This window comes from Coregonus clupeaformis, chromosome 15 (assembly GCF_020615455.1).
Source record: "Coregonus clupeaformis isolate EN_2021a chromosome 15, ASM2061545v1, whole genome shotgun sequence".
Taxonomy (NCBI): domain Eukaryota; kingdom Metazoa; phylum Chordata; class Actinopteri; order Salmoniformes; family Salmonidae; genus Coregonus; species Coregonus clupeaformis.
In genome coordinates this window covers 57,460,319-57,485,579 of record NC_059206.1, presented here as the reverse complement: position 1 = coordinate 57,485,579, position 25,261 = coordinate 57,460,319, and the positions used below count along the sequence as shown (strand labels likewise).

The following is a 25,261-nucleotide window of genomic DNA, read 5'->3' as shown; positions in this document are numbered from 1 at the left end:
TAATTGACAGCATGCCAGGGCGGATTGCAGATGTCTTGAAAAAGATGGGTCAACACTGCAAATATTGACTCTTTGCATAAACTGAATGTAATTGTCGATAAAAGCCTTTGACACTTATGGAATGCTTGTAATTATACTTCAGTATACCATAGTAACATCTGACAAAAATATCTCATAACACTGAAGCAGCGAACTTTGTGAAGACCAATACTTGTGTCATTCTCAAAACTTTTGACAACGACTGTAGACAGGTGTGTGCCTTTCCAAATCATGTCCAATCAATTGAATTGACCACAGGTGGACTCCAATCAAGTTGTAGAAACATCTCAAGGATGATCAATTTTTTATTGTTTATACATTTGCAAAGATTTCTAAAAGTCTGTTTTCGTTTTGTCATTATGGGGTATTGTGTGTAGATTGCAGAGTTAAATATAAAAATATATTTTAATCCATTTTAGAATAAGGCTGTAACGTAACAAAATGTAGAAAAATTCAAGGTGTCTGAATACTTTCTGAAGGCACTGTATGTAAATGGTTGATAATTTTATATGAAAAACACTCATTACAAGTGACTTGAAGCCGAAGCTACATCTCCGTGTGATTTTTTTCTATATTTCCCCCTTTCAGGGGTATAACATTGGCATACGCCATGAAAGTATACATTCTCGTCATGGACTCAGTGCAGCACCCTGAAAAACACTTTGACGGAGGTATGACGGTACGCTGTCGTCACGGCATAAGTGTAGTTTCGGTGTAAGTGAGCCCTAGCCTGAGTAGCAGTCTGGCTGAGGAGTAGTGGAGCATGTCATTTGCTGCATACTAGACATAAGATATGGGAGTTTAGTGTATATAGCTCAAGTAAACTGTGGTGGTGCAGGGGGTAAGTGCAGTCAGTGCACTGCTTGCACAGATCCCCCCCCTCCCCAGAGCCACATGTCTGTTGGAAGGCCGGGCCCCTGGGCACGCAGGCCCGATGGGTTATTTTCCCCTGGATATTTTCAGATGTGGCACTGGCTGCATCCCAAATGGCACCATATCCCATATATAGTGCACTCCTTTTGACCAGGGCCCATAGGTAGGGCACTATATAGAGAACAGGGTGCCATTTGGGATGCACACCCTATCTGTATATGTCCAGGCCCACCCGCACTCTACCCAGGTTATCCCAACCATCATGATACATAAAATCTACATTATCCCTATCTTAATTTCAATAGGATTTAAACAGCCACCAAATAGATGCAGCCGTAGGCCCATCAGGGCAAGCTTTGATAACCTAATTTATATTCCTATGAAATCTCCTGACTTTCTTAATGATCAAGTTCATAATGACCTGGTTAGGGTAAATATGGACACCCCTGCTGTTTTTAAGTGTCGCTGGGTTACATTTAAATGTGCTAAGTATGATGTCAAAGATGGACTTTATCGATATCTGAATGCATGACACGAACACAGACATTCTTGTTTTATCAGAGACTTGGTTAAATGGCTCGATGCTACAAAAGTGGATTTCACATACATCGCCACCCCTCCACCTATCACATTTAAAATGTTGAAATTAGCAATGTCAATGTCCTTATCCATGATCGATGACAAAACCCACTCGGTTAAATGTGAAAAATCTAGATAGATCCTCATTATTAGATTTAATTCTCACAAATAACCCCCATAAGTACATTTATTTTGGTGTGTTTGCAAGTGACCTTAGTGATCATTACTAGACAGCATAATTCTGATCCCCGTATTATTATGAAGAGACATGTTAAAAACTTTTCTCCACAAGCGTTTATGCATGACTTATACTTTACTGAACTTTCCTCCATCAAGTGTATACCTGACCCTGAATTAGCGCTAAGGCAATTCTCTTCTATTTTTATATCATTGGCAGATAAACACGCTCCTTTTAAACGACATAGACTAAAAACAGATCAAATTCCTGGTTTTCTACAGAACTTTTCAGATATCTTTAGAACAAGAAATCATGCCTGGGCCAAAGCAAGACTAACTGATGCTGTTGTTGACTGGCAGCTTTTCAGGCAACTGAGAAATAAATGCACGTCCTTAGTTAAAAAAAAGGCTAAATCAAGCTACTTCCTAAGTTCTATCGCTGACTCTGCTGGTGATCCATCTACATTTTGGAAAACAGTTAAGGCGCTAAAGCGTGGAAATTCCTCTCCTTCCCTACCCAAGCAAGTTATACTGAACTCTGACATCATTATTGAATAAAATGAGATAGGTCATGCTTTTAATCAACATTTTATGTCCGCCGGTTTTTTGTTTGAAATAAATATTGGTTTAATAGACCCGTGTCAGTCAGTAAATGCTCGTCCCTCTCCCAGCCGCTAGTCAACTTGATAGGGGACCAGACAACCCCCAGTGATTCCTTGTACTCTCTGGAGCAACTGTCTACTTCTGATGTATTGGAACAACTACTTATGATTGGTGTAAAAACAATCTACTGGGGCTGATATGCTTGATCCCTTCTTATTACTATGTGCTTCCTTTACATAAAGGTGGCGGTCCGAGTGATCTAAATCACTATTGTCCCATTTCCAAACTCTTGCCTAGCAAAAATCCTGGAATCATTGATTAATACTCAGCTTAGATCCCTTTTAACTGCTACATCTTTTCTGAATGTAAAACAGTCAGACCAGGTCATAGTATGATCTCTGCTACTTCTATGCTTTTAAATGATGTCATAAATTGTTTAGATACAAAGAAACACTGTGCTGTCCTCTTCATTGACCTGTCCAAGGCATTCAACACTGTGGATCACACCTTACTTATTCAGAAACTCTCTACGATTGGCTTAGATCTGGCTGCTTGTAGCTGGTTTGAGAATGATTTAAAAGACAGAACACAGTGTGTACTTACTGATGGCGTTAAAGCAGAATTTCTAGACATAACAAAAGGTGTCCCACAGGGTTCGATTCTTGGTCCAGTTCTTTTCACTATTTATATTAAGAGCATTGGTCTATCTGTACAAAACTGTAACTTTCATCTGTACGCAGATGACACTGTTGTATACACTACTGCCCCTATGGCAGCTCAGGCTCTGTTGACTCTTCAATCTGCTTTTACTACCTTGCAGAAAGCCTTGGTTGACCTGAAGTTGGTACTAAATGCTGGTAAAACCAAGTACATGTTATCTTCCAAATCATGTAAAAATGTAACTGATGATTTGTGCATAAGTACGTTAGATGGTGCCACCATTTATCGTGTCCCCGCCTATAAATATCTGGGCATCTGGATTGACGAAAAGCTATTTTTTAAAAAGCATGTTGACAAGTTAGTCAAGAAATTAAGTATTAAGTTGGGCTTCTTCTATAGGAATAGGGCTTGCCTTTCATTAAATAGTAGAAAACAGATCATTCAGTCTACATTCATTCCCGTTATACAGTGGGGAAAAAAGTATTTAGTCAGCCACCAATTGTGCAAGTTCTCCCACTTAAAAAGATGAGAGGCCTGTAATTTTCATCATAGGTACACGTCAACTATGACATACAAAATGAGAAAAAAAAAATCCAGAAAATCACATTGTAGGATATTTAATGAATTTATTGCAAATTATGGTGGAAAATAAGTATTTGGTCAATAACAAAAGTTTCTCAATACTTTGTTATATACCCTTTGTTGGCAATGACACAGGTCAAATGTTTTCTGTAAGTCTTCACAAGGTTTTCCCACACTGTTGCTGGTATTTTGGCCCATTCCTCCATGCAGATCTCCTCTAGAGCAGTGATGTTTTGGGGCTGTCGCTGGGCAACACGGACTTTCAACTCCCTCCAAAGATTTTCTATGGGGTTGAGATCTGGAGACTGGCTAGGCCACTCCAGGACACTTGAAATGCTTCTTACGAAGCCACTCCTTCATTGCCCGGGCGGTGTGTTTGGGATCATTGTCATGCTGAAAGACCCAGCCACGTTTCATCTTCAATGCCCTTGCTGATGGAAGGAGGTTTTCAATCAAAATCTCACGATACATGGCCCCATTCATTCTTTCCTTTACACGGATCAGTCGTCCTGGTCCCTTTGCAGAAAAACAGCCCCAAAGCATGATGTTTCCACCCCCATGCTTCACAGTAGGTATGGTGTTCTTTGGATGCAACTCATCATTCTTTGTCCTCCAAACACGACGAGTTGAGTTTTTACCAAAAAGTTATATTTTGGTTTCATCTGACCATATGACATTCTCCCAATCCTCTTCTGGATCTTCCAAATGCACTCTAGCAAACTTCAGACGGGCCTGGACGTGTACTGGCTTAAGCAGGGGGACACGTCTTGCACTGCAGGATTTGAGTCCCTGGCGGCGTAGTGTGTTACTGATGGTAGGCTTTGTTACTTTGGTCCCAGCTCTCTGCAGGTCATTCACTAGGTCCCCCCGTGTGGTTCTGGGATTTTTGCTCACCGTTCTTGTGATCATTTTGACCCCACGGGGTGAGATCTTGCGTGGAGCCCCAGATCGAGGGAGATTATCAGTGGTCTTGTATGTCTTCCATTTCCTAATAATTGCTCCCACAGTTGATTTCTTCAAACCAAGCTGCTTACCTATTGCAGATTCAGTCTTCCCAGCCTGGTGCAGGTCTACAATTTTGTTTCTGGTGTCCTTTGACAGCTCTTTGGTCTTGGCCATAGTGGAGTTTGGAGTGTGACTGTTTGAGGTTGTGGACAGGTGTCTTTTATACTGATAACAAGTTCAAACAGGTGCCATTAATACAGGTAACGAGTGGATGACAGAGGAGCCTCTTAAAGAAGAAGTTACAGGTCTGTGAGAGCCAGAAATCTTGCTTTTTTGTAGGTGACCAAATACTTATTTTCCACCATAATTTGCAAATAAATTCATAAAAAATCCTACAATGTGATTTTCTGGAATATTTTTTCTCAATTTGTCTGTCATAGTTGACGTGTACCTATGATGAAAATTACAGGCCTCTCTCCTCTTTTTAAGTGGGAGAACTTGCACAATTGGTGGCTGACTAAATACTTTTTTCCCCCACTGTAGATTTTGGCGATATTATATATATGAATGCAGCTACCAGTGTTTTGAAGCCCTTGGACACAATTTAAATGTGTTTGTTTTGTTTGATGGTTTATTGTGTATATAACATTTGCTATTTATTTAATTTTGTGTTTTAAATTGTGTAAAATGTTATTTTCTGTATTGTTCCCAGGGCACATTTGCAAATGAGACCTAGGTCTCAATGAGTTTTTCCCTGCTGAAATAAAAGTTTATAATAATCTGATCCAATCAGGGCTTGGGATGGGGGGGTGGGATGGGCAGGTTGAAGCCAAGATTCTTACAGTACAAAAGTGTTCATGTATAACTTCCTTTGATGTGCATAGCCCCTGCACAGTGCACACAGCCTCCTATTGAAGGCTGCCCCATTCATTTGGTTCGGGCCTATGCATTCAGCAGAGCCTCAGAGAAGTATAGTTGAGGAGAGGTGAAAGGATGAGCACTCTGCCAACCCCCATCCACATTAAATCAGTAAGGGGGTACTAATATATGGTATGGGAGGTTCGGGTTTGTCATTAGATGCTCCAGTCTTGTGCTCTTCACTCTGGTAATACATCACATTGCATCATGCAAAACAGAGTTATTACTCAATCACTGTTGGCCTCTTATCATTCAGACAGAAAAAAACATGTGTTCATCTTGTCCATGCAAAAATAGTCATAGACTGGGGAAGTAGCGGTGGAGGAGGACACAAACACACTCTCCTCATGCGTGTGTGATTTGTCAAGAAATTCCCATTGACGTTGACGTCCCTTCCACGATGTTCTAACTAAGGCCTTTTTCCTCAAGACGACTCCTTGAAATGAGGGTGAAAATAGCCTTGATATGTTACGGACACTCCAGAACCTTAAATAGCCTGGACACTACGCTGCTTATCCAGTCTCCCCCACTTGTTCCAAAGACTGTAATGTAGCAACGGTCATCAAAATTTAGGATACCCTCGGATTAAAAATCGACACGCTTGACTTTATATTACACCTATCTATACATACATTTTACGTTTACATTTTTGTCATTTAGCAGATGCTCTTATGCAGAGCTCTTATCCAGAGCGACTTACAGTAGTGAATGTATACATTTTTGTACTCCATTCATACTTTACATTGTTTGCGAGATCAGACATAATAGCACTGTGTTGAGTGTTGATTTTCTGAAGTTGCTTTCATTTCAGCACATCTAATTTGTAAACATTTCAACTGTATTAAATTATTACTTTTTTCAATTGGACAAAAAAATCAACACCCATCAAAATAAAGTTATCTTCCTTCTCTTTCTTGTGATGTAAGTGTCGAGACGATGCGTTAAATCCCCGATGAAGCTTTAGCGTTCTTATAGATGCAACGGAAAGACAATGTTTTCCATTAGCCCATTTCAGCCATACCGGGGTGTTTGACAGGTCATTACAAACATTTCTGCGGTTGTAACGTTTAAGGGAAAAGACGACAGGCACAAAGCAAGAGTAAGAAAGAGTCGCAGTAAAGTGAAAGCCATCAATCCAGTGAGATTTAAGTGACAAGTGGATTTTCCACCCCTCAAACACAGGAAATAGATGGCTGAAAATGACAGATCCTCAGGTGGGCGGGGCATGTGCGTTGCTACTGCTGTGTGTTCCTTGGGTTGAATCGTCCCTATTGGACAGAGAGAGAAACATGAGAGGGAAGGATTATGAAAGGGAGAAAGAGAAAGTAAGAAGGAGACAAGTAGTGAAGACATGAGCTAGTGAGAGAGAGAGCGAGAGTGTGTGTGTGTGAGTGAGTGAGTGAGTGAGTGAGTGAGTGAGTGAGTGAGTGAGTGAGTGAGTGAGTGAGTGAGTGAGTGAGTGAATGAGTGAGTGAGAGAAAAAAAGAAAGAAAGAGAGCAAGAGTGTTATTGAAAACAGTCAGGAAGGACACAGAAATGGGAAGTTGCCAGTGCTGCTATATAGTGATATGGTGTGATTGATAGACAATAGACACTTTAGAATTGATAGACGGTTTAGAATGCCGAATCATCATCCGTCGCCACGGTCGCCATAGCACTTTTGTGATCCCATAATACAGTCCATAATTTGGGCCGTTGGACACTGACGGAGAGTGGCAGACTGAGGCGAGACAGAAGGGGTTTGGAGTTGACGCTGCTCGGCTCTGGTCTTGGAGGTATTTTTTGCATCAGTGGTCATTGATAAGAGCTTTTGTATTGGATTGTAGCAGAAACATTTTGACAGAGCAACAATGCGAAGATGTTTCCAAAACGAACTGTATCATTCCAAATACTCAGCACAACACTTGATTGCCAATAGCAATTGCTTTGCAAATACACAATGTTAACTTTACACCCATAAGTAAGCATTGGCCTTATGCACATCGTAAAAAGGAGAGGTTTTGAAATGAATTAAGTATTGTGATTGGCTAAAGGAAAATGAGGGATTAGGGATATTTGTGTAATATCTCCGCATTTATGTACTATCAAAACAGTGTGTGTATGTAGAGGTGTAGAAGGACATGTGGTAACCAGTTATAACTGACTTGTTACTGGATATAAACTCATTAATACTCACAGGCTCTCCAGGGTGACCAGGTGGACCAGGATGCCCTCTCTGTCCCTGAGGAGAGAAACACAAAGAAATGAGTGCCATGAATAGAGACAAATAAAGGAGAGAGAGTGAGTGAGAAATTATAGAGCAGGCACACGCAGCGAGAGTACTGCAGTCACGGAACACTAGCTAACACTGTAGTCTCTGTTCTCCCTGTTTACCCACGTAGCTACGCACGACTCCAACTCAATCACCAAGTTTGCTGACGACATAACAGTGGTGGAATTGTGCCAGGAAAATAACCTATCCCTCAACATTAAAATACAAAAGGCGCTGATCGTGGACTACAGGAGACAGAAGAGGGAGCATGCCCCCATCCACATCAATGGGGCTGCAGTGGAGAGGGTCAATAGCTTCAAGTTCCTTGACGTGCACATCACTGAGGACCTGAAATGGTCCCACCACATCGACACTGTGGTGAAGAAGGCACAACATCAGGCAGCTGTAGAAATTTGGCATGTCCCCTAACACCCTCACAAACTTCTATAGATGCACCATTGAAAGCACTCTGTCAGGCTGCATCACCACCTGGTACGGCAACTGCATGGCCCTCACCTCAACCGAATGGCTCTCCAGAGGGTGGTGCGGTCAGCCCATCGCATCACCGGGGGCACACTGCCTGCCCTCCAGGCCACTTACAGCACTCAGTGTCAAAGAAAGGCCAAGAAGTTCAACAAGGACCTCAGCCACCCGTGTCATGGTCTGTTCACTCTGCTACCATTTAGCAGAAAGAGACAGTACAGGTGCATCAAAGCCAGGACCGAAAGACTGAAAAACAGCTTCTAACTCCAGGCCATCAGACTGTTGAACAGCCATCATGCCATCTCCTGTAGTAAGTGGGAGTAGTAAGTAGTACTCCTGTAGTAAGTAAGAGACAAAGATAGACTCACTCAGTCACACATAACACACACACACGCAGACTCCATTCTCAAATACACACTCACACAAACAAACACTGCTGTGTCCCATGTACATAGAGACATTAAAACACTGGACCGTTTTATACTGTCTATTCTTCATATAGCTCATTCTTATATACACTACTGTACATTGCATTTTTGTTACATAACATACGCCATTTAGCAGATGCTTTTATCCATACATTTTACGTATGGGTGGTCCCGAGAATCTAACCCACTACCCTGGCGATACAAGCGCCATCCTCTACCAACTGAGCTACAAAGGACCACACTGGTCCTGTTTATACACACCTCATATTTATATACTGGATTCTTACTCACATACTGGAATATATACCGGATTCTTATTTATAAAGGTGCTGATGCAGACTTAGGAAATGTATGCCTTTCCTACACACTTCTCAGTAGTTGGAATCAGGGGTTGGAACAGAACCATTCTTTTTTCTTCTGTTCCGACCAGCAAGATAAAGTTCTGAACCGGTTCGAACTAAAAAATTACTGGTTTATATTGTTCGATAAAATATTCTTTAAAGATCCTTCTAAGTCAACTCTCATTGATCTTATTTTAACGAATACACCAGAGAAATATGTTTCTACTAGTGTCTTCGCCCAATACATTAGTGACCATTGCACAGTTGTTTGTGTTAGAGATGTGAAAATAAAAAAATCTAAGATTCGTGTCATCACAAAGAGGAACTTTAAAAACTTCAGTGAACAGGCTTTTTTGCATGATCTTTATTTTAGTTACCTTGATTGTATTTCAGTTATCCCTGAACCTGATTTAGCTTTGAGCCTTTTTGCAGATGTCTTCCAATACTATTGTGGATAATAAGGGTTAATGGTAGATTGAATGCCTGGTACACTCCGGAGTCATTCATAAAAGAGATGATGCTTGGGTCAAGGCCAGGATCACAGGCTTACGCCCGGACTGGCAAGCTTTTAAGCAACTGAGGAATCATTGTGTAGGACAAATCTTTCAGATTGTAATGGAACCTGGCTAAATTCTGGAAAACTGTCAAATCCATGAAGGGTCCTACTTCCTCCTCTCTGACACAACAAATTAATTCAGACACTGGCCTCATTACGGAAAAAAATATCCATATTTGATGCAATAGTCATAATTTTATTTTAGCGGGCTATCTCTTTGAAAGCAGTGTTTGGAAATGCCGATCTGCTGTCAAGAACGCAGAGTTCATCTCAGCCTATGCTGTCCTTCAGTCCTTTGATTTTTTGGTGCTGACGGAGACATGGATCACCCCAGAGAACACTGCTACTCCAGCTGCTCTTTCTTCATCTGACTACGTTTTCTTTCATAGTCCAGGAGCATCTGGTCGTCGCGGTGGTGGCACATGTCTACTAATTTCTCCTAAATCGAGATATTCTATTTTCTCCTTCTCTCACCTGTCCATCTCCTCATTTGAATTCCATGCTGTCACTGTCACTTGTCCACTCAAGCTTAACATTATTTTAATCTATCGCCCACCATGTGACCTTGGAGAGTTCCTCAAGGAGCTTGACACCTTGATAAGCCCATTTCCTGACGATGGCTCACCGCTCTTCGTACTTGATGACTTGATGACCTTCGATTCATTTCTTTCCAACTCTCTCTTTCCCCTCCTTGCCTCTTTTGACGTCACCCTTTCCCAATCCCCTCCAACTCACAAGGAAGGCAATAAGCTTGACCTCATCTTTACTAGAGGCTGCTCGCCTACTAATCTCACTGCAACCCCCCTCCAGGTCTCTGATCACTGCTTTGTTTCCTTTTCTGTCTCCCTTTCCTCCAACCCTAACCACCCGGCCCCTACTCAGAAGGTCAAGCGCCATCGCAATCTTCGCTCTCTTTCTCCAACTGCTCTCTCCTCTTCTATCCTATCATCTCTCCCTTCTGCTAAATCCTTCTCCCTCCTGTCTCCAGATTCAGCCTCTTCGACCCTACTCTCCTCCCTTTCCGCATCCTATGACACACACTGTCTCCTTTCCTCCCGCCCTCCCCTCCTGCTCCGGGGCTGAGTGACTCATTGCGAGCTGACAGAACCAGGCTGCGGGCAGCTGAGGAAAACTAAACTTCTGGAGGACCTATCATCCCCTCCCTCCTCCCTCTCTGCGGACGACTTTGTCAACCACTTTGAAAAGAAGATTGACGACATCCGCTACTCATTCACTTAGCCTATTGAGTCCACTGGTCTCACTCACATAGGACTACCCTACGCCTTGACCTCTTTCTCCCCTCTCTCTCCAGATGAAATCCTGCGACTAGTGATGTCTGGCTGCCAGACAACCTGCCTGCTCGACCCCATCCCCTCCCTTCTCCAGACCATCTCTGGAGACTTTCTCCCATTCCTCACTTCCCTCATTAACTCATCCCTGACCACTGACTGCAGCCCCTCGGACATCAAAATGGACCGAGTCGCTCCCCTCCTTAAGAAACCATCACTCGACTTATCTGACGTCAAAAACTATACACCTGTATCCCTTCATTCTTTTCTTTCCAAAACACTTGAGCATGATGTTTCTGATCAACTTTCTCATTATCTCTCTCGGAAAGATCCTCCTGACCCTAACCAGTCAGGCTTCAAAACAGGTCACTTAAACGAGACTGCAATTCTCTGTATCACAGAGGCTCTTTGCACTGTCAAAGCTGACTCTCTCCCCTCTGTTCTCATCCTCCTAGATCTATCAGCTGCCTTCAACACTGTGAACCATCAGATCCTCCTATCCACCCTCTCAGGGCTGGGCATCTCAGGCTCTGCACACTCTTGGATTGCATCCTACCTGGCAGGCCACTCCTACCAGGTGACATGGAGAGGATTTAAGTCTGCACCACGTACTCTCACTACTTGTGTCCCCCAGGGCTCATTTCTAGGCCCTCTCCTCTTCTCTCTATACACCAAGTCACTCGGTGCCAACATATTCTCACATGGTCTCTCCTATCATTGCTATTCGGATAACACTCAACTACTTTTCTCCTTTCCCCCTTCTGACACCCAGGTAGCGACATTAATCTCAGAATGCCTGGCAGCTATCTCAGCTTGGATGTCGGCCCACCACCTCAAGCTCAACCTCGACAAGACGGAGGTGCTCTTCCTTCCAGGGAAGGCCTGCCCACTCAAAGACCTCTCCATCACGGTTGACAACTCCACAGTGTCGCCCTCCCAGAGTGCAAAGAACCTTGGCGTGACCCTGGACAACACCATGTTGTTCTCTGCAAACATCAAAGCAATGACTCTCTCCTGCAGGTTCATGTGCTACAACAGCTGTAGAGTACGACCCTACCTCACACAGGAAGTGGTGCAGGTCCTAATCCAGGCACTTATCCTCTCCCGGCTGGACTACTGCAGCTTTCTGTTGGCTGTGCTCCCCGCTTGTGCCATCAAACCCCTGCAACTTATCCAGAACACTGCAGCCTGCCTGGTTTTCAACCTTCCCAAGTTCTCTAATGAAATAATAATAATAACTCTCATGAAATAAATTAATTAGGCCTTAATCTATAGTTTCACATGACTAGGCAAGGGCACAGCAAGGGACATAGGCCCACCCACTTGGGAGCCAGGCCCAGCAAATCAGAATCAGTTTGCTCAGTTTGGCCGGGCGTCCAGCTCTAGGCAGAGTCTTGGTGGTTCCAAACTTCTTTCATTTAAGAATGATGGAGGCCACTGTGTTCTGAGGACCTTCAATGCTGCAGACATTTTTTGCTACCCTTCCCCAGATCTGTGCCTCGACACAATCGTGTCTCGGAGCTCTACAGACAATTATTTTGACCTCATGGCTTGGTTTTTGCCCTGATATGCACTGTCAACTGTGGGACCTTACAGTAAGGGAAAATGTATTTGATCCCCTGCTGATTTTGTACGTTTGCCCACTGACAAATAAATTATCAGTCTATAATTTTAATGGTAGGTTTATCTGAATAGTGAGAGAGAATAACAACAACAAAATTCAGAAAAACGCATGTAAAAAATGTTATAAATTGATTTGCATTTTAATGAGGGAAATAAGTATTTTACCCCCTCTCAATCAGAAAGATTTCTGGCTCCCAGGTGTCTTTTATACAGGTAACGAGCTGAGATTAGGAGCACACTCTTAAAGGGAGTGCTCCTAATCTCAGCTTGTTACCTGTATAAAAGACACCTGTCCACAGAAGCAATCAATCAATCAGATTCCAAACTCTCCACCATGGCCAAGACCAAAGAGCTCTCCAATGATGTCAGGGACAAGATTGTAGACCTACACAAGGCGGGAATGGGCTACAAGACCATCGCCAAGCAGCTTGGTGAGAAGGTGACAAATGGAAGAAACACAAAAGAACTGTCAATCTCCCTCGGCCTGGGGCTCCATGCAAGATCTCACCTAGTGGAGTTGCAATGATCATGAGAACGGTGAGGAATCAGCCCAGAACTACACGGGAGGATCTTGTCAATGATCTCAAGGCAGCTGGGACCATAGTCAGCAAGAAAACAATTGGTAACACACTACGCCATGAAGGACTGAAATCCTGCAGCGCCCGCAAGGTCCCCCTGCTCAAGAAAGCACATATACAGGCCCGTCTGAAGTTTGCCAATGAACATCTGAATGATTCAGAGGAGAACTGGGTGAAAGTGTTGTGGTCAGATGAGACCAAAATCGAGCTCTTTGGCATCAACTCAACTCGCCGTGTTTGGAGGAGGAGGAATGCTGCCTATGACCCCAAGAACACCATCCCCATGGAGGTGGAAACATTATGCTTTGGGGGTGTTTTTCTGCTAAGGGGACAGGACAACTTCACCGCATCAAAGGGACGATGGACGGGGCCATGTACCGTCAAATCTTGGGTGAGAACCACCTTCCCTCAGCCAGGGCATTGAAAATGGGTCGTGGATGGGTATTCCAGCATGACAATGACCCAAAACACACGGCCAAGGCAACAAAGGAGTGGCTCAAGAAGAAGCACATTAAGGTCCTGGAGTGGCCTAGCCAGTCTCCAGACCTTAATCCCATAGAAAATCTGTGGAGGGAGCTGAAGGTTTGAGTTGCCAAACGTCAGCCTCGAAACCTTAATGACTTGGAGAAGATCTGCAAAGAGGAGTGGAAGAAAATCCCTCCTGAGATGTGTGCAAACCTGGTGGCCAACTACAAGAAATGTCTGACCTCTGTGATTGCCAACAAGGGTTTTGCCACCAAGTACTAAGTCATGTTTTGCAGAGGGGTCAAATACTTATTTCCCTCATTAAAATGCAAATCAATTTATAACATTTTTGACATGCGTTTTTCTGGATTTTTCTGTTGTTATTCTGTCTCTCACTGTTCAAATAAACCTACCATTAAAATTATAGACTGATCTTGTCTTTGTCAGTGGGCAAACGTACAAAATCAGCAGGGGATCAAGTACTTTTTTCCCTCACTGTATATAGACAGATGTGTGTCTTTCCAAATCATATCCAATCAATTGAATTTACCACAGGTGGACTCCAATCAAGTTGTAGAAATATCTCAAGGATGATCAATGGAAACAGGATGCACCTGAGCTCAATTCCGTGTCTCATAGCAAAGGGTCTGAATACTTAGGTAAATACGTTTTATTTTATTTTATTTTTTTATACATTTGCAAAAAAATTTTTTTTTTTTGCTTTGTCATTATGGGGTATTCTGTGTAGATAGATGAGAATTTGTTTGATTCAACAAAATTAAAAAGTAAAGCGGTCTTAATACTTTCCGAATGCACTGTACATGCACATTTGTCTCCGTTTCAGCACCAACTGGTTGATCTTGTAGATTATTTAGGCATATTTTAGGGCTAGGAAAGTATGTATGACTTAGAAAAAAACAGGTTTGGAGAGCCTTTACGCAGGAAATATACTGATGGATCAAAAATACAGTGCCATATTCAAGTTCAGTCCATGACATATTGGAAGTTGAAAGAAATTGTACAATAGGGGTTGAACAATAGGCTAATCTACCCTCACTAATCATGGAACTGTAATGACAACGGTCCAATCATCGTGAACCGTGTGCCAGGCTACAGGTTTAAATTGAGTTTCATAATGATTCAAATAGGCTACAGTTCCCAAATTATTGCACAACATTAGCCTAATATGATTCACTATTGCTAGCGACCGTCAGCAACAACTACACGGACATGACAGAGAAAGAAGGTAAACAAAATGGAATGGAATGATGCAAAATGTAGGCTACAAATTGAAAGAAACACTACAGTTATATGTGGGTATTACTGATGGTGGCTCCCGATAGTGGCTAATATTTAACTTGATACAAATTGTAAAATAAAATAAAACAGAAAAAAGCTTGGGCATACAATTAAAATATTCTAAAGCGCATAAATCAACTTGGTAGGTTCGGCGCTACGGAAGCCGAGATTTCATCCCCACAAATTATGAGGGCATACAATTAAAATGTTGAGTAACGGTACAGCTATTTATAGCCTACTTCACTGTTGGAAAGGGGCCGCAATACAGTTTGCTTCCATATGACTGGTTTCATATTCGTCTCCAGGGATTATAAGGAAAAAACATCTAAAAAAATGTATATTTCTATTTATAATCCCTTTCTCCAAATGGATTACTTATTTACCTAGGTCTTATCAATAGCTCTTATCGATTTATAAATTACAGTGCATGGAGAATGCTGTTATTTCGATCAGCAAAAAAAAATTCTACTTGGAACCGGAAGGTTTGCTCAAACTTATTCATGTTTCCTTGTGCGTAAAGGTAGTGGAATAATGAGGAAATTAAGTCAAGGTCAGAATACACAGTATCTGTAGCAGTGGAGGCTCCTCAGAGGACGAAGGGAGGACCATCATCCTCAATGAACTTCATAAAAATAAAAATAGTGAAACATAAAATAATGAATCCTTTTAAGATAAAACTATACTAAACATATTCACATGTCACCAAACAATAGATTAAAACACACTGTTTTTTAATAAAGGTCTACAGTAGCCTCAACAACACTATGTAGGGTAGCACCATGGTGTAGCCGGAGGACACATAGTTTCCATCCTCCTCTGGCTACATTGACTTCAATACAAAACCTTGAAGGTCAAGGTAAGCTTTTGGTTTTATTAATGTATTGCCACCGGGGCTTGTCGGTGTAATTGCTAAACTGCTTGCTGATTGCATGTAATGCATGATTGTAACAGGTTTACTAACGCGATAGTTCTAGTAGCAATGTTGACTATGAACATCTCATGTTAATATGAATTAATATGGCTACAGGTTCATCTGCCTCACCTAAAGCCAATTCTGGTGGGAAGCTGCTATAGACCAGCAAGTGCTAACAGTCAGTATCTGGATAACATGTGTGAAATGCTTGATAATGTATGTGATATCAACAGAGAGGTATATTTTCTGGGTGATTTAAATATTGACTGGCTTTCATCAAGCTGCCCACTCAAGAAAAAACTGTAACTAGTGCCTGCAACCTGGTTCAGGTTATCGGTCAGCCTACCAGGGTAGTTACAAACAGCACAGGAATGAAATCATCAACATGTATTGATCACATCTTTACTAATGCTGCAGAAATTTGCTTTAAAGCAGTATCCAAATCCATCGGATGTAGTGATCACAATATAGTAGCCATATCTAGGAAAACCAAAGTTCCAAAGGCTGGGCCTAATATTGTTTATAAGAGGTCATACAATACGTTTTGTAGTGATTCCTATGTTGTTGATGTAAAGAATATTTGTTGGTCTGTGTCACGATCGTCTAGAACAGGAGACCAAGGCGCAGCGTTGCGAGTGAACATATTATATTTATTAAATGCTCACAACAACAAAAGCAATAAACAACGAAAGCGTGACGTCCAGTGTACAACACGAACACACACGAACAAAATCCCACAACCCGAAAGGAAAACAGATAGATTAAATATGGCTCCCAATCAGAGACAAACAGCCGACAGCTGACACTCGTTTGCCTCTGATTGGGAGTCACACCGGCAAACATAGAAAATAAACCACCTAGAACACCCACCAGAGAAACCGAAAACATAGAATGAACACACCCTGGTTCAACATAATGAGTCCCCGAACCAGGGTGTGACAGTACCCCCCCCTAAAGGCGCGGACTGTGACCGCGCCTAAATACGAGCAAAACAGGGGAGGGCTGGGTGGGCATTCTTCCTCGGCGGCGGCTCCGGCTCCGGCCTGATCCCCACTCCCTCTCCAACCCCCCAAAGTACCCCCGGTCCCGTCTAGCCCCGCTGGCCGGAGCCGGACTGACGACACGCGCCCCTGGCTTGGTGCGTGGAGCAGGGATGGACCGGAATGGGCTGGCGACGCACACCACCGACTTGGTGCGGAGAGCAGGAACGCAGCCGGACAGGGCTGACGAGACGCACCACAGACTTGGTGCGGGAAGCTTGGATGGGCCGGACTGGGCTGGCGACGCGCACCACAGACTCGGTGCGGAGAGCAGGAACGGACCGTGCCGGACTGACGACGCACACCACTGGCTTGGTGTGGACAGCAGGAACGGGCCGATCCGGGCGGCCAAACGCACCACAGACTTGGTGCGGGGAGCTTGGATGGGCCGGACTGGGCTGGCGACGCGCACCACAGACTCGGTGCGGAGAGCAGGAACGGGCCGTGCCGGACTGACGACGCACACCACTGGCTTGGTGTGGACAGCAGGAACGGGCCGATCCGGGCGGCGCAAACGCACCACAGACTTGGTGCGGGGAGCAGGAATGGGCCGGACCGGGCTGGCGGCAGCGCACCACCGGCACGATGCGAGGAACAGGACCAGGCCGGCCCGTACTGGAGACACACACCACTGGCCCCACGCAGAGATCAGGAACGGGCCGGACCGGACTGGACACACACCCCAGTACCTCTCGCCGTGCCTCCACACTATCCCTCTCCTCTGTGACCAGTGGCCCCCCTCCACCTGGCGGCCTCCTCTTCACACCCGCTGGACCGCTCCATCGCGGCCTCCTGCTGCCCCGTCGTCCACGTCGTGAGCCCCCCCCTAAAAATTTTCTGGGGTTCTCTCCTCCCCGTGGACCAGGCCTCCCTAGCTCTCGTCAGACTCTCGATCCATTGCTTCATCGACCAGCCTCTCTCCTCTTCATTTAGCGTGGCCCAGCCGAAACTCCTACTCCCCTGATCCCAGGTCCCTCCTTTCTCCTCCTCACGCTGCTTGGTCTGGTACTGGTGGGATTTTCTGTCACGATCGTCTAGAACAGGAGACCAAGGCGCAGCGTTGCGAGTGAACATATTATATTTATTAAATGCTCACAACAACAAAAGCAATAAACAACGAAAGCGTGACGTCCAGTGTACAACACGAACACACACGAACAAAATCCCACAACCCGAAAGGAAAACAGATAGATTAAATATGGCTCCCAATCAGAGACAAACAGCCGACAGCTGACACTCGTTTGCCTAAGTATAACTGATCAAATTCTAAAAGACAAGCATTGTAATTTTGAATTCTGTAAAGTGAGTGTGGAAGAATTGAAAAAAGTATTGTTGTCTATCAACAATGACAAGTCACCGGGGTCTGAAAACTTGGATGGAAAATGACTGAGGATAATAGCGGACGATATTGCCATCTTCAATCTATGCCTACTAGAAAGTGTGTGCCCTCAGGCCAGGAGGGAAGAAAAAGTCATTCCGATACCTAAGAATAGTAAAGCCCCCTTTACTGGCTCAAATAGCAGACTAATCAGCCTGTCACCAACCCTTCGTAAACTTTTGGAAAACATGGTGTTTGACCAGATACAATGTTATTTTACTGTAAACAAATTGACAACAGACTTTCAGCACGCTTATAGGGAAGGACATTCAACAAGCACAGCACTTACATAAATGACTGATGAGACAGAGAAATGGAAAAACGAATGATTTAGCCCTATTATGGAAAGAACAGCTCAAATAATAAAAGAGAAAAAACAGTCCATCATTACTTTAAGACATGAAGTTCAGTCAATATGGAAAATTTCAAGAACTTTGAAAGTTTCTTCAAGTGCAGTCACAAAAACCATCAACCGCTATGATGAAACTGGCTCTCACGAGGACCACCACAGGAATGGAAGACCGAGAGTTACCTCTGCTGCAGAGGATAAGTTCATTAGAGTTACAAGCCTCAGAAATTGCAGCCCAAATAAATGCATCACATAGTTCAAGTCACATCTCAACATCAACTGTTCAGAGGGGACTGTGTGAATCAGGCCTTCATGGTTGAATTGCTGCAAAGAAACCACCACTAATGGACACCAATAAGAAGAAGAGACCTGCTTGGGCCAAGACACACAAGCAGTGGACATTAGACCGGTGGAAATTTGTCCTTTGGTCTGGAGTCCAAATTGGAGATTTTTGGTTCCAACCGCCGTGTCTTTGTGAGACGCTGTGTGGGTGAACAGATGATCTCTGCATGTGTAGTTCCCACCGTAAAGCATGGAGGAGGAAGTGTTATGGTGTGGGGGTAATTTGCTGGTGACACTGTCTGTGATTTATTTAGAATTCAAGGCACACTTAATCAGCATGGCTATCACAGCATTCTGCAGCAATTCGCCATCCCATCTGGTTTGGGCTTAGTAGGACTATCATTTGTTTTTCAACAGGACAATGACCCAACACACCTCCAGGCTGTGTAAGGGCTATTTTACCAAGAAGGAGAGTGATGGAGTGCTGCATCAGATGCATCAGATTACCTGGCTTCCACAATTGAGATGGTTTGGGATGAGTGGATGGCAGAGTGAAGGAAAAGCAGCCAACAAGTGCTAAGCATATGTGGGAACTCATTCAAGACTGTTGGAAAAGCATTCCAGGTGAAGCTGGTTGAGAGAATGCCAAAAGTGTGTAAAGCTGTCATCAAGGCAAAGGGTGGCTATTTTAAGAATCTCAAATATAAAATATATTTTGATTTGTTTAACACTTTTTTGGTTACTACATGATTCCATATGTGTTATTTCATAGTTTTGATGTGTTCACTATTATTCTACAACGTAGAAAATAGTAAAAATAAAGAAAAACCCTTGAATGAGTAGGTGTGTCCAATCTTTTGACTGGTACTGGATAGAAATATAGGACCGAACACACATCACAACAAGAGAGACAACCCAACACTACATAAAGAGAGACCTAAGACTACAACATAGTGTGGCAGCAACACACGACAACACAGCATCGTAGCAACATGACATTATAACAACATGGTAGCAACACAACATGGCAGCAGCACAACATTGTAGCAGCACAAGACATGGTTCAAACATTATTGGGCACAGACAACAGCACAAAGGGCAAGAAGGTAGAGACAACAATACATCACGCGAAGCAGCCACAACTGTCAGTACGAGTGTCCATGATTGAGTCTTTGAATGAAAAGATGGAGATAAAACTGTCCAGTTTGAGTGTTTTTTGCAGCTATTTCCAGTCGCTAGCTGCAGCAAGCTGGAAAGAGGAGCGACCCAGAGATGTGTGTGCTTTGGGGACCTTTAACAGAATGTAACTGGCAGAACGGGTGTTGTATGTGGAGGATGAGGCTCTAGTTTTGTCGCACCTGGACTACTGTTCAGTCGTGTGATCAGGTGCCACAAAGAGGGACCTCAGAAAAGTACAATTGGCTCAGAACAGGGAGTACATGGAGAGCAAACATTAATAGTATGCATGTAAATCTCTCATGGCTCAAGGTTGAGGAGAGATTGACTTCATCACTACTTCTTTTTGTAAGAAGTGTTGACATGCTGAATGCACCAAGGTGTCTGTTTAAACTACTAGCACACAGCTCGGACACCCATGCATACCCCACAAGACATGCCACCAGAGGTCTCCTCACAATCCCCAAGTCAAGAACAGACTATGGGAGGCACACAGTACTACATAGAGCCATGGCTACATGGAACTCCATTCCACATTAGGTAACTGATGCAAGAAGTAGAAGACAGATAAAAATACACCTTATTGAACAGCTGGGACTGTGAAGAGACACACACACACAGGCACAGACACACATACACATGATAAGACACGCACTCTACACACACGTACACATGGATGTTGTATTGTAAATATGTGATAGTGGAGTAGTGGCCTGAGGGAACACACTACATGTATTGGGTAAAGTGTTATTTGTATTTTGTATTTATTAAGGATTTTTATTATGGATCTCCATCAGCTACTCTTCCTGGGGTCCAGCAAAATTAAGGCAGTTATACAATCTTAAAAACTTTACAATACATTCACAAAATATTAAATGTAATGTCATGTAATATGAAATGTAATGTCATGTAATATTTTAAATAGTGTATATAACTGCCTTAATGTTGCTGGACCCCAGGAACAGTAGCTGCTACCCTGTGAGAGCAGGAGATCGCATAGATGCGAGAAGGAATTATAACAACGAGAAAAGTAATCATGCTGTTTGTGTGTTGCTGCTATGAAAGTGAACTGTGTTTGCATGTAATCGGTGTGTATTCATTCCGCCGATTCTGTTGAAAAATGTTTCTTGAAAAATAAAAGGAGAGCCGCACACTCTAGGAGCTCAGATGCAATAATTTAATAACCTAATAACCAACGTTTCAACAGACAAGCTGTCTTTATCATAGTATAATGACAAACACTGCGGGTCACTAGTTTATAAAGTGTCAAAGGACACACACAGGTGTCTGTAATCATGGTCGGGTGTGGCCTGATATCATTGGTTAATTCACAGATAAACAGAACATACAAAAAACATGAATGGATAGCATACAATCATAGTAAAATCACAATAATCACAGGAATGGCTTCAAATCAAAGTCTACGTTGAGACCGAAGGGAGCAAGGGTCTTTAAATTAAAGATCCAGGCAGCCTCTCGTTTTAACAATAAATTGTCGAGGTCACTCCCTCTCCTAGTGAGGGTGACATGTTCGATGCCGATATAACGTAGGGACAAAATCGAGTGGTTCGCTTCCAAAAAGTGGGCCGCGACTGGGTATGTCGAGTTTTTGCACCTAATGGTGCTACGATGCTCAGAGATTTGTACTTTTAATTTGTGCTTTGTTTTACCCACACAATTTTTACAACATGGACAAGTTCTAAGATAAATAACTGCCTTAGTGGAGCACGTGATAACATCTTTGATTGATCTGTTTCCCTGTTTGGGGGTGTTTGAAGGATCTACATTTGTAAGTGCCATTGCATTGAGCGCAGCCATTACACTTGTAGTTTCCATCCGGTAGAGGCGCAAATAGACGTTGTGCAGGGATATTTAGGGGTGTTAAATCAGAGTTTACCAATCGATCTGAGATTTCTGCCCCGCGGGAATACGACCAAGGGAGGGTCCGAAAACACATTACCGATACTGTCATCGGATCTTAGAATGTGCAAATGTTTGTGAACGATTCCCTTCATTTGTTCAGAGCACTTTGAATAGCATGTAGTTAGAACGCAAGAATGCTTATTTTTGCGAGACAACCCGATAATTGCTTCGAAACTGAACCTAAGCTATACTGAATCTAATTTTACACATACAGTGGGGAGAACAAGTATTTGATACACTGCCGATTTTGCAGGTTTTCCTACTTACAAAGCATGTAGAGGTCTGTAATTTTTATCATAGGCACACTTTAAAAAATTTTTTATTTAACCTTTATTTAACCAGGTAAGCCAGTTGAGAACAAGTTCTCATTTACAACTGCGACCTGGCCAAGATAAAGCAAAGCAGTGCGATAAAAACAACACAGAGTTACATATGGGGTAAAAAATATAAAGTCAAAAATACAACAGAAAATATATATACAGTGTGTGCAAATGTAGCAAGTTATGGAGGTAAGGCAATAAATAGGCTATAGTGCAAAATAATTACAATAGTATTAACACTGGAATGCTAGATGTGCAAGAGATTATGTGCAAATAGAGATACTGGGGTGCAAAATAGCAAATTAAATAACAATATAGGGATGAGGTAGTTGGGTGGGCTAATTTCAGATGGACTGTGAACAGGTGCAGTGATCGGTAAGGTGCTCTGACAACTGATGCTTAAAGTTAGTGAGGGAGATAAGAGTCTCCAGCTTCAGAGATTTTTGCAATTCGTTCCAGTCATTGGCAGCAGAGAACTGGAAGGAATGGCGGCCAAAGGAGGTGTTGGCTTTGGGAATGACCAGTGAGATATACCTGCTGGAGCGCAGACTACGGGTGGGTGCTGCTATGGTGACCAATGAGCTAAGATAAGGCGGGGATTTGCCTAGCAGTGATTTATAGATGGCCTGGAGCCAGTGGGTTTGACGACGAACATGTAGTGAGGACAAGCCAACAAGAGCATACAGGTCACAGTGGTGGGTAGCGTATGGGGCTTTGGAGACAAAACGGATGGCACTGTGATAGACTACATCCAATTTGCTGAGTAGAGTGTTGGAGGCTATTTTGTAAATGACATCGCCGAAGTCAAGGATCGGTAGGATAGTCAGTTTTACGAGGGCATGTTTGGCAGCATGAGTGAAGGAGGCTTTGTTGCGAAATAGGAAGCCGATTCTAGATTTAACTTTGGATTGGAGATTCTTTATGTGAGTCTGGAAGGAGAGTTTACAGTCTAACCAGACACCTAGGTATTTGTAGTTGTCCACATACTCTAGGTCAGACCCGTCAAGGGTGGTGATTCTAGTCGGGTGGGCGGGTGCCCGCAGCGTTCGATTGAAAAGCATGCATTTAGTTTTACTAGTGTTTAAGAGCAGTTGGAGGCTACTGAAGGAGTGTTGTATGGCATTGAAGCTCGTTTGGAGGTTTGTTAACACAGTGTCCAATGAAGGGCCAGATGTATACAAAATGGTGTCTTCTGCGTAGAGGTGGATCTGAGAGTCACCAGCAGCAAGAGCGACATCATTGATATACACGGAGAAAAGTGTCGGCCCAAGAATTGAACCCTGTGGCACCCCCATAGAGACTGCCATAGGTCCAGACAACAGGCCCTCCGATTTGACACACTGAACTCTATCTGAGAAGTAGTTGGTGAACCAGGCGAGGCAGTCATTTGAGAAACCAAGGCTATTTAGTCTGCCAATAAGAATGCGGTGGTTGACAGAGTCGAAAGCCTTGGCCAGGTCGATGAAGACGGCTGCACAGTACTGTCTATTATCAATCGCGGTTATAATATCGTTTAGGACCTTGAGCGTGGCTGAAGTGCACCCATGACCAGCTCGGAAACCGGATTGCATAGCGGAGAAGGTACGGTGGTATTCGAAATGGTCGGTGATCTGTTTGTTAACTTGGCTTTCAAATACTTTCGAAAGGCAGGGCAGGATGGATATAGGTCTGTAGCAGTTTGGATCTAGAGTGTCACCCCCTTTTGAAGAGGGGGATGACCGCGGCAGCTTTCAATCTCTGGGGATCTCAGACGTTATGAAAGAGAGGTTGAACAGACTAGTAATAGGGGTTGCGACAATTTCGTGGCTAGTTTTAGAAAGAAAGGGTCCAGATTGTCTAGCCCAGCTGATTTGTAGGGGTCCAGATTTTGCAGCTCTTTCAAAACGTCAGCTGTCTGAATTTGTGTGAAGGAGAAGCGGGGGGGCATGGGCAAGTTTCAGCGGAGGGTGCAGAGTTGGTGGCCGGGGTAGTGGTAGCCAGATAGAAAGCATGGCCAGCTGTAGCAAAATGCTTGTTGAAATTCTCGATTATTGTAGATTTATCGGTGGTGATAGTGTTTCCTAGCCTCAGTGCAGTGGGCAACTGGGAGGAAGTGCTCTTATTCTCCATGGACTTTACAGTGTCCCAAAACGTTTTGGAGTTAGTGCTACAGGATGCAAATTTCTGTTTGAAAAAGTTTGCCTTTGCTTTCCTGACTGCTTGTGTATATTGGTTCCTAACTTCCCTGAAAAGTTGCATATCGCGGGGGCTATTTGATGCTAATGCAGTACGCCACAGGATGTTTTTGTGCTGGTCAAGGGCAGTCAAGTCTGAGGAGAACCAGGGGCTATATCGGTTCTTAGTTCTGTATTTTTTGAATGGGGCATGTTTATTTAAGATTGAGAGGAAATTACTTTTAAGGAACAACCAGGCATCCTCTACTGATGGAATGAGATCTATATCCATCCAGGATACCTGGGCCAGGTCAATTAGGAAGGCCTGCTCGCTAAAGTGTTTTAGGGAGCGTTTGACAGTGATGAGGGGTGGTCGTTTGACCGCGGACTTCAACTGTGAGAGACGGAATCTAAAACAAAAATCCAGAAAATCACATTGGATTTTTAAGTAATTAATTTGCATTTTATTGCATGACATAAGTATTTGATACATCAGAAAATCATAACTTAATATTTGGTACAGAAACCTTTGTTTGCAATTACAGAGATCATACGTATCCTGTAGGTCTTGACCAGGTTTGCACACACTGCAGCAGGGATTTTTCCTTCAGGTTTCGGGGCTGTCGCTGGGCAATCGGGACTTTCAGCTCCCTCCAAAGATTTTCTATTGGGTTCAGGTCTGGAGACTGGCTAGGCCACTCCAGGACCTTGAGATGCTTCTTACGGAGCCACTCCTTAGTTGCCCTGGCTGTGTGTTTCGGGTCGTTGTCATGCTGGAAGACCCAGCCACGACCCATATTCAATGCTCTTACTGAGGGAAGGAGGTTGTTGGCCAAGATCTCGCGATACATGGCCCCTTCCATCCTCCCCTCAATACGGTGCAGTCATTTTTCCACATTTTGTTGTGTTACAGCTTGAATTTAAAATGTATTAAATTGAGATGTTGTGTCACTGGCCTACACACAATACCCCATAATTATGTTTTTAGATTTTTTTTGTCAATAAGTATTCAATTCCTTTGTTATGGCAAGCCTAAAT

General features: G+C 43.4%; 1 protein-coding gene across 2 annotated transcripts in view; it reads right to left on the bottom strand.

Annotated features, from left to right (window-relative positions):
- The window catches only part of LOC121582745 (collagen alpha-1(XXVII) chain A-like), a 388,342-nt gene that overhangs the window by 255,636 nt on the left and 107,445 nt on the right, over nt 1-25,261 (bottom strand). For both annotated transcript variants that reach the window (XM_041898821.2, XM_041898822.2), the window contains exon 8: nt 7,553-7,597. In XM_041898821.2, coding sequence (XP_041754755.1) covers nt 7,553-7,597 — 45 coding nt within the window. The remainder of the gene's footprint in view (nt 1-7,552; nt 7,598-25,261) is intronic.